Source organism: Silurus aristotelis (genome assembly GCF_946808225.1).
Source record: "Silurus aristotelis genome assembly, chromosome: 19".
Lineage (NCBI taxonomy): Eukaryota > Metazoa > Chordata > Actinopteri > Siluriformes > Siluridae > Silurus > Silurus aristotelis.
This window is the reverse complement of record NC_139592.1, coordinates 1,524,222-1,534,221: the sequence shown is the minus strand read 5'-3', so window position 1 is coordinate 1,534,221 and position 10,000 is coordinate 1,524,222. Positions and strand designations below refer to the sequence as shown.

At 39.3% G+C, this 10,000-nt stretch overlaps 1 protein-coding gene across 1 annotated transcript in view; it reads left to right on the top strand.

Annotated features, from left to right (window-relative positions):
• Positions 1 to 10,000, top strand: part of dhx35 (DEAH-box helicase 35) — a 16,491-nt gene that overhangs the window by 5,937 nt on the left and 554 nt on the right. The window contains exons 7-22 of the mRNA XM_083520905.1: positions 380 to 441; positions 556 to 625; positions 773 to 832; positions 2,134 to 2,246; positions 2,931 to 3,027; positions 3,198 to 3,356; positions 4,821 to 5,031; positions 5,882 to 6,006; positions 6,422 to 6,476; positions 6,577 to 6,767; positions 6,910 to 6,987; positions 7,144 to 7,273; positions 8,016 to 8,097; positions 8,569 to 8,640; positions 8,794 to 8,905; positions 9,356 to 10,000. The exon at positions 9,356 to 10,000 is cut by the window's right edge and continues 554 nt beyond it. Coding sequence (XP_083377031.1) covers positions 380 to 441; positions 556 to 625; positions 773 to 832; positions 2,134 to 2,246; positions 2,931 to 3,027; positions 3,198 to 3,356; positions 4,821 to 5,031; positions 5,882 to 6,006; positions 6,422 to 6,476; positions 6,577 to 6,767; positions 6,910 to 6,987; positions 7,144 to 7,273; positions 8,016 to 8,097; positions 8,569 to 8,640; positions 8,794 to 8,905; positions 9,356 to 9,397 — 1,659 coding nt within the window. The 3' untranslated portion in view covers positions 9,398 to 10,000. The remainder of the gene's footprint in view (positions 1 to 379; positions 442 to 555; positions 626 to 772; positions 833 to 2,133; positions 2,247 to 2,930; positions 3,028 to 3,197; positions 3,357 to 4,820; positions 5,032 to 5,881; positions 6,007 to 6,421; positions 6,477 to 6,576; positions 6,768 to 6,909; positions 6,988 to 7,143; positions 7,274 to 8,015; positions 8,098 to 8,568; positions 8,641 to 8,793; positions 8,906 to 9,355) is intronic.

Below are 10,000 nucleotides of genomic sequence, written 5' to 3'. Positions count from 1 at the left end.
CTACGTCAACTTTTTTGTTGTTTTACATTTTTTCTACACTGCTTTATGTTGCACCACTTTTCTACGTAAACTTTTACATTGCTTTACATTACTTTGAAGTTCTTAGTGACATTTACGTTGCTTTTTATTACTTTACACAGCTTTACTACTTTCACTGTAATGCTTTGCTACGTAAACTTTTACATTGCTTTACTTTACTTTGTGCCACTTAGTTCTCAGGGTTTTTTTTTTTTACTTTGCATCAGGGTTTTTTTTTATGTTATTGTTACTTTGTTGCGTTTCAGCTCTTTATTATTCTACTTTTATGGTTCTTTACAATACATTTTTTGTAACATGTTACAACAATTACGGTTTCTACACTGTTCTGTACTTGTTGTAGTTCCTTACAGACGGGATGCTGGTCAGGGAGATGATGGCTGACCCTCTGCTGAAAAAATACAGGTCAGGTTTAAGCCAAATCTTTCCACCTGGTGTGGTTAGTGGTTTTGGAAACAGTGAACTGATGTGTGTGTGTGTGTGTGTGTGTGTGTGTGTGTGTGGGGGGGGGTCCTGCAGTGTCCTCATGCTGGACGAGGCTCACGAGAGAACTCTCTACACAGACATCGCCATTGGTCTTCTCAAGAAGGTGACTCGTTTTCTGCTCCCTGCAGCATAACTTTTATTTTTAGTTTAAGATAAAGTGTTTCAAAAAACCCCTGCAGGTGTTTAAAGTTTCTCTCTCTCTCTCTCTCTCTCTCTCTCTCTCTCTCTCTCTCTCTCTCTCTCTCTCCAGATTCAGAAGAAGAGGAGAGACCTCCGGCTAATCGTTGCTTCTGCTACGCTGGACGCCAAGGTTGTTCAGAGTTTATTATTTTAGTCGAGTTGCACTATAGCGCCAACGGTTTGTGGGACACCTGACCACAGGATTCCTCTGTGCTTCTCTTTGAACATCTCATTCCACATATACTCTCCATGTGCTGTTATAATGAGCTCCAGTTTTCTGGAAAGATGTTCCACTAGATTTTATGGAGATTTATTCAGCTATAAGGGTGTTAGTAAAGGCAGGTACTGATGAAGGTGAGGAGGTTCCTGGGGTGCTGTCAGCGTTCACATCCATCTTAAAGGTGTTCAATAGGGTCTATACCAGGAGATCTTCTACATCTTCCAACCCGAAGCAGATCTTCATGGAGCTGGTCAGGTGTCCTGATTCTTTTGGCAGTATGGTGTATGTTGCTTTCACTGAATGAATATTGTGTTGTTGTATATTAGCTTTTGCTTTTTAAAATTGTAAACGTTAAATATGAAATATAAAACTATAATTTTTCCATTTTATGTAATTAATTAAATTTGTGCCAATTTAATCAATTATTCAATTTAGTAAAATATTAAAATAAAAATTTCATGCCGTTAATTTGATTTATTATATTTTTTTTTTTTACAAAACATAATAAAATAAAATTGTATATTATTTAACTAAACAGGACTTTTATTTGTTTTATAAATGTAAACTGTTCAAATGTTGATTACAATTGTTAATAATAAACTGCGTTAATAAAAAAAAAACGTAAAAACCGAAGTACGTACCGAACCGGGAATTTTTTTAAAACCCCATATATACAGACCCCCAAATTCCAAAAACTAGACTTCTATGTTAATCAAATAATTAAATTTAAATATTTAAAAAATAAACAAATAAATAAATAATAAAACAAACAAATAAATAATTGAATAAATAAGCCCCTCATAAATAAAAAAAAACCCTCCACCACTTTTCTAATGAGTAAAAGTGTTGCATTGTGTAAAAAAAAAAAAAAAAAATTCAGAATTTAATAAAAAGTGTAGTCTTATAAACAAACAAACTAAAAATCTAAACATGCCCTAGCACACAGTCTTGAGGTATACCTCCCGTCAAAATGACCCGATTAGTAGAGTGGAAAAAGGGAAAGGAGGAAAGACTTTAATAATGAGGCACAGGACTCTGATATGACTCCATAATAATATTTCTGTATGTATTTCATGTATTAAGAAATAAAGAAACTCCAAAGACGGAGGGAGAAAAATCATGCACACAGTTTTTTTGGAAATTCGATTCTCATTTCTTTTATTTGTATGATTCCATTATTTGTAAAAATAAAAAATTTCTCTCTCTTCTAGAAATTTTACGACTTCTTTAACCTGAACGAATCGGGAGACCCGAGCAAGGACACGTGTGGGATCTTGACCGTGGAGGGAAGAACTTTCCCTGTGGATGTTTTCTACACAGTCAGGTGTGAAACCTTTTAATGTTACTCAAAGTTAATTTTTGGTTTTTATGTGTCACAAAAATCTACAATCGATGGCCAAAGGTTTGTGGACACCCAGCGACACGATTGTGCTTTTTTTTATTTTTTATTTTTTTTAAACATCTCATTCCACAATAAGTCTCCATGTGCTGTTGTAATGAGCTCCATTCTTCCAGGTAGATGTTTCACTAGATTTTGTGGAGATTAATTCAGCTACAGGGAATTTGGGTTATGATGGAGGTGAGGAGGTTTCTGGGGTGCAGTCAGCGTTCACATTTATCCCAAAGTTTGGTAAATGGGGTTTATAGCAGGAGATCTTCCACATCTTCCAACCCATGTAAAGCAGCTCTTCATGGAGCTGGCTTTGTCATGCTAGAACATGATTAAGTCTTGGACGTTAAGTTCAAAGGCGTTAGAATAAAATGTGTGCCTCCAAATTAGTTTGGAGAAGAACCACATATGGATGAAAAACTCGTCTGTCCCAATACTTTTGACCGTATAGCATGAGTGTTAGTTTCAGAGGGTGTAAAAACTTTTGCACTGTAGCTGTGATTGACATCTGAACATTTAGTAGACAGACTATAACCTTCAACCTTCATCAATGGAGAAGTGTGTGTGTGTGTGTGTGTGTGTGTGTGTGTGTGTGTGTGTGTGTGTGTGTGTGTACAGTCCAGTTCCAGATTATGTAAAAGCCTCCGTGGAAACCGTCATGAAGATTCATGAAGCTGAGGACGATGGAGACGTGCTTGCGTTCCTCACAGGACAGGTGTGTGTGTGTGTTTTTACACTAAAAAAAGAAACTTGATTTCAGTGTGTTATTTCAAAGCAGGACATTGTGGAAATTTGATGCTGCTACTAACGTGTGTGTGTGTGTGTGTGTGTGTGTGTGTGTGTGTGTGTGTGTGTGTGTGTGTGTGTGTGTGTGTGTAAACGTAGGACGAGGTGGAGAAAGTGGTGTCCATGCTGCAGGATCAGGCTCGCTCTCTGTCTCGCCACGGCATGAAGAAACATCTCCGTGTCCTTCCCATGTACGCCGGCCTGCCCTACTCCGAGCAGCTGAAAGTCTTTGAAAGGCTGCCACCTACTGTCCGAAAGGTGAAAACGCATTCCTGATTCTACAGTCAGCACAAAGTTAGAAAATCAAATAGCGATAAAATTGAAAAGGATCTTTTATAACTGTTTCTTCTACGTTGCAGTCATAACGAATGATACAAAAATTTGCTCAAAATTACATTTATTTTTGAATTCGCCTCATTTCTAATTTCCTGCCATTTTATTAATTTTTTTTAAGTTATTTGGGTTTATGGTTTTCTTGAACATTCTGGATGTGAAGTAACTGTTCAACCATCAGTCCAGAATCTTTCAGTGGCTTCATCCAACATTCTTCAGTACAAGAAGTTCATACAGATTACTATATGTTATGATCCATATGAACAGGCAGTCACAAGCATGTTGGATGTTAGATTGGATAATATAATTGAATATTTGGATTGGATGTTATGATTGAATGTCGAATTGGATGTTGGATTGGATGCTAGAATGTTTTATTGGATGTTGGATTGTATGTAAGGATTGTATATTCAATTGGATTTTAGATTGAATTTTTGATTGGATTTCGAATTAGATGTCAGATTGGATGTCGGATCAGATGTTTGGATTGATTGTTGGATTGGATGTTAGGATTAAATGTTTGGATTGGATGTTAGGCTGTTAGATCGGTTGTTGGATTGGATGCTAGAATGTTTGATTTGATGTTAGGATTGTATATTAGAGTTATGTTAAATATATAGATGTATTTTTGAATATTTTGTTGGATGTTAGACTGGATGTTGGGATTGGATAATGGATTGGATGTTCGGATTGTATTTCAGATTGGATGTTAGATTAAATGTTAGGATTGGATGTTAGATTGAATGTTAGGATTGGATGTTAGGATTGGATGTTAGATTGAATGTTAGGATTGGATGTTGGATTGGATGTTAGGATTGGATGTTAGACTGTATATTGTATTGGATGTTAGATTAGATGTTGAATTGGATGTTAGATTGGATGTTGGGATTAGATGATGGATTGGATATTTGGATTGTATTTCAGATTGGATGTTGGATTGGATGTTAGGATTGGATGTTAGACTGTATATTGTATTGGATGTAAGATTAGATATTGGATTGGATATTAGATTGGATGTTGGGATTAGATGATGGATTGGATGTTCGGATTGTATTTCAGATTGGCTGTTGGATTGGATATTAGGATTGGATGTAAGACTGTATATTGGATTGGATGTTAGATTGGATGTTAGATTAAATGTTGGGATTAGATGATTGATTGGATGTTCGGATTGGATGTTTGATTGGATGTTATGATTGGATCATATTTTGTTTTAAGATTATGATGATGGTGTGAATAATGGAGAAAAGGTAGAGATGATAACAGCTAATGGAGACTGAATGTAGAAGGAGATCTTCAGGAGAAAGAAGCATGTAGCAGTTTTATGGTCAGACGTCTACAAACTTGTCTGTATAGTGTAATAGTGAAATCAGGATCTCTGTCTGGCAGGTGGTGGTCGCTACCAACATCGCTGAGACGTCCATCACCATCAACGGCATTGTGTTTGTGATCGACTGTGCGTTCGTCAAGCTGCGATGCTACAACCCCCTGACAGCCATCGAGTCCCTGGTGGTCACGCCCATCTCCAAAGCCTCAGCGTCTCAGAGAGCAGGAAGAGGTGGCCGGAACCGGCCCGGGAAATGTTTTCGCCTTTACACAGGTGAACGCCTCACCACGCCTCACCACGCCTCACCACGCCTCACCACGCCTCACCACGCCTCACCACACCTCACCACGCCTCACCACACTTCACCTCACATCATCACACCTTATCACATCTCACCTCACCACGCCTCACCACGCCTCACCACGCCTCACCACACCTCACCACACTTCACCACACTTCACCTCACATCATCACACCTCACCACACTTCACCTCACTTAATCACATCTCACCTCACCTCAACACACCACACATCACACCTCACCACACTTCACCACACATCATCATACCTTACCACACCTCACCACACTTCACCTTACATCACACCTCACCACACTTCACCTCACATCATCACACCTCACCACATTTCACCACACATCATCATACCTTACCACACCTCACCACACTTCACCTTACATCACACCTCATCACACCTCATCACACTTCACCTCACATCATCACACCTCACCACATTTCACCACACATCATCATACCTTACCACACCTCACCACACTTCACCTTACATCACACCTCATCACACTTCACCACACATCACACCTCACCACACTTCACCTCACATCATCACACCTCACCACACTTCACCTCACATCACCACACTTGACCTCATATCATCACACCTCACCACATTTCACCACACATCATCATACCTTACCACACCTCACCACACTTCACCTTACATCACACCTCATCACACTTCACCACACATCACACCTCACCACACTTCACCTCACATCATCACACCTCACCACACTTCACCTCACATCACCACACTTGACTTCACATCATCACACTTTAGTTTCTCTAACCTGGTGTTGTTTGTTTAGAGGAGGACTTTGAGAAGCTCCCGGAGAGCACTGTGCCTGAGATGCAGCGCAGTAATCTGGCTCCGGTGATCCTCCAGCTCAAAGCTCTGGGTGTTGATAACGTTCTCCGCTTCAGCTTCCTGTCTGTGAGTGCAGCATGACATGAGGTTCATCCTGCAGAAGAATTCTTTCTTTCTTTCTTTCTTTCTTTCTTTCTTTCTTTCTTTCTTTCTTTCTTTCTTTCTTTCTTTCTTTCTTTCTTTCTTTCTTTCTTTCTTTCTTTCTTTCTTTCTTTGATAACTGCATCTTTCTTTCTTTCTTTCTTTCTTTCTTTCTTTCTTTCTTTCTTTCTTTCTTTCTTTCTTTCTTTCTTTCTTTCTTTCTTTGATAACTGCATCTTTCTTTCTTTCTTTCTTTCTTTCTTTCTTTCTTTCTTTCTTTCTTTCTTTCTTTCTTTCTTTCTTTCTTTCTTTCTTTCTTTCTTTCTTTCTTTCTTTCTTTCTTTCTTTCTTTCTTTCTTTCTTTCTTACTGTCTGAGTGTTTGTGTTTTTTGTGTTCCAGCCTCCTCCAGCTCAGACCATGGTGCAGGCGTTGGAGTTGCTCTTTGCTCTCGGGGGTAAGACAGGATCATAAATAACCCTTGAAATAAAAGCAGAACGTTTAAATCACAGGCTCTGATGATCTCCACGTTCTTCTGATGTGACGTCCTGGTTTAGGTCTGGACCAGTACGGGCGTCTGACTGATCCGGCGGGGGTCCGCATGGCTGAGTTCCCGCTCAGCCCCATGTTCGCAAAGATGCTTCTCGAGTCGGGAAACTTCAGCTGCTCCAAAGAGGTGATCACCATCGCTGCCATGATGCAGATCCAGAACGTCTTTGTGGTGCCGTCCAATCAGAAGAAAGCAGCCGTGAGTCCGTCTTTTTCAAACTCAGTGACCATGAACATTTATAATCTTGTGAACGCTAAGGTGCTTGGACCCCGTGAATCGCTGTGGTATTTAGACAACTTTCAAAAAAATTTACAGCAAATTCTTTACGCCTCTCTGACAGGCACGTGAGCACAGGAAGTTCGCTGTGGCTGAAGGTGACCATCTGACCATGCTGAATGTCTATGAGGCTTTCGTGAAGGTCCGTAAGAGGGACATAAATATTTTGTATTTTTAATAAATGGAAAAAAAAATACATTTTCCTTCCTGAACTGTTTCCTGTTTTCTTCTGTTTGTGTGTAATATTTCAGTTATGACTCCTTCCCAATGATTCTTCATTTTTGTTCTGGTCTTGCAGCACCAGAAAAGTTCTCAGTGGTGTCAGGAGCACTTTCTGAACTACAAGGGTCTGTTGAGGGCCACGACGGTCCGAGAGCAGCTGCGTCGCCTGCTCAACAAGTTCAAAGTTCCTCGAAACTCCAGCGAAGGTCTGAGTTCGGTCCTTAAATTGAAACTGACATTTTTTTTACTAATTCATTGCTATTTAAATCACTTACTTATGCATATTTATATGGTTGGTGGGTGAAGCTAACAAATAATTAGGTTATGTTAATAACAAGAGGTCGACTGATTAATCAACCGATTAAAATGGATACTGGATAAAAACAAACACTCCATGTAAAATTAATAAATTATTAATAGTAAATATAATTTAGCGTACTCAGTGCAGGGCGCAGTCTTGCGTGTAAAAACAAACAGCACGTGGTGTCAGTGTTTCGCCTCTAGAGGCCGCTCTCGTAACGATAGAGGACCGGAAGCCGGAAAAACTATCGGTTTGGATTTTTGCTGATAGTTCCAGCGATCAGCTATCGGTGCCTCGACCTCAATTAATCACGAAGGGCCAAACTTTATTATCAAATAGAGATATGATACGAGTTAAACACATTTAAAATAACATTTTCTACATATTTCTCTGGGATTGTTCTGTGAGCCGTACCAAATGTGGGGGCCGAAGTTTTCAGCCCGCCCTGCCTTTGGACCGTTCTCCTAATGCTACTAAATATGTGTTCTTTTTTTTTATAATGTTTTTAAAGATGTTGGTTTTTAAATCTCCGTCACCGAGACCGGAACTACAGCGTGTCAATCAAATAAGCCCCGCCCCTTAATTTATAGTGAAATAGCCCCACATTTTCAATTCAATTCAATTCCTACATCCTTTTTTTCTTTCAGGTGATCCAGATGTGATCCTGAGGTGCATCGTGTCAGGATTCTTCGCAAATGCGGCTCGCTTGCATCACTCCGGGACGTACAGGTAAGACGTCTCGTCTCCGGGCGAGCTGATGTGAGGTAAAAAAAAAATACAAATACAGCAGATCAGATTATAGAAACAGCTCCAGCTTATCTCTTTATACATCCATCCACGAAAACAAGTTACTTATTTACATTATAGCAACTCAAAAACACTCAGCTTTTTTATTTCTTTATTTCTTTCTTTATTTCTTTATTTATTTATTTAAATCTAAATGTAAAAAGTTAATTAGAATAAAAAAAAATCATCCATTCTAAGGATTAAAGAAAAGAGAAAATGTAAACACCGGAGACTCCTTCCAGAAAAATCATCGTTCACAAATCAAAATGAGCTAAAAAACAAACAAAAACAATAAAAAATACACAGAATAATGAATAATTATTAAATCAGCTCGTTCTGACCAATCAGGATCCAGAATTCAGAAGCATTTTTAATAGACTGTTCCTTTACACACACTTGTTTTTTATTACTCAGGACTTTACGGGACGACCGTGAGCTTCACATTCATCCCAACTCCGTGCTTTACGGAGAAAAACCTCCCAAATGGTACGAATTGGTTCTTTTTTTGTAATTAATGTAATAAAAGTAGAGCTTTTCTTGACTTTCTGGAAGCTCCGCCCCCCTGGATGTTAACCGTCATTAACGATTCCATTCAGGAACCATGAAGTTGCACTGATTTGTGTGTGTGTTTTTATTCAGGGTGGTCTTCAACGAGGTGGTTCAGACCTCCAAGTACTACATGCGAGACGTGACTGCGGTGGAATCGTCCTGGCTGGTGGAACTGGCACCTCATTTTTATAAACAGGCCACAGTACGAGTATACACACACACACACACACACACACACACACACACACATTAGATTTCCACATTTAGTCTCCGTTCGCTGTTATAATGAGCTCCACTCTTCTGGGAAGATGTTCCTCTAGATTTATTTTTCCAGTTTCATTTATTCACAATGGTTGAGGTTGAAGGTGAGGAGGTTCCCAGGGTGCAGTCAGCGTTTACATTCACCCCAAAGGTGTTCAATAGTGTTTATAGCAGGAGATCTTCCACATCTTCCACCCCATGGAAAGCAGATCTTCATGGAGCTGGTTTTGTGCACACGCACACACACTCATCCCGGAGCAGGTTTTTGGGTCTCCAAGTTCAAGTGAAGTGAAAAGTTCATGCCAGTTTGTGCCGTAATGCGGTAAAAAGATTCTAGACGAACGTTTTTGATTTATTTCTCATTGTGTTTTTGTTCTCGTTCTCTCCACAGCAGCACGGCTCTCTGGGAAGCAAACGCTCCAAAGTCTTCTGAGCTCATCGGCAATCCTGACCTACTGCTGAACTACTGATCCTTATATACTTGAGCGTGTATACACACACACACACACACACACACACACACACACACACACACACACACACACACAAGGCAGCAGAACTGAGGGGAGAATTCTCTATACCCAGCACTGTATATACGTGTATGATAAATATAATATTTATTCCTTCATATTGGAATGAATTCTTCCACCAGCACACACACACACACACACACACAGCATTCGGTCTAGAGGTCAAAGGTCGTTCATAGCGCTTCCTTTTTTAATTTTTGTACTGTTTTCCCTCAGTTGCCGTGTCCGTTTCCTGCGTAATTGGGGAAGTGAAATATTATTTTTTTTTTTTATATACATGAAATACAGGAAGGGAAATTAAGTTGAGACACTGGGACGCATCGGGTCGTGTTTTTGCAGCATTATTATTATTATTATTATTATTATTATTATTATTATTATTATTATTATTATTTCGATTTAGATTGATCAATTACACACCGGAAATCTGTACCATTTTTTCTTTCCCATGGAAATACTGTGTAGCTGAGATTTAGTGGCCTTTTCCTCACCGTTATGTGCCAAAT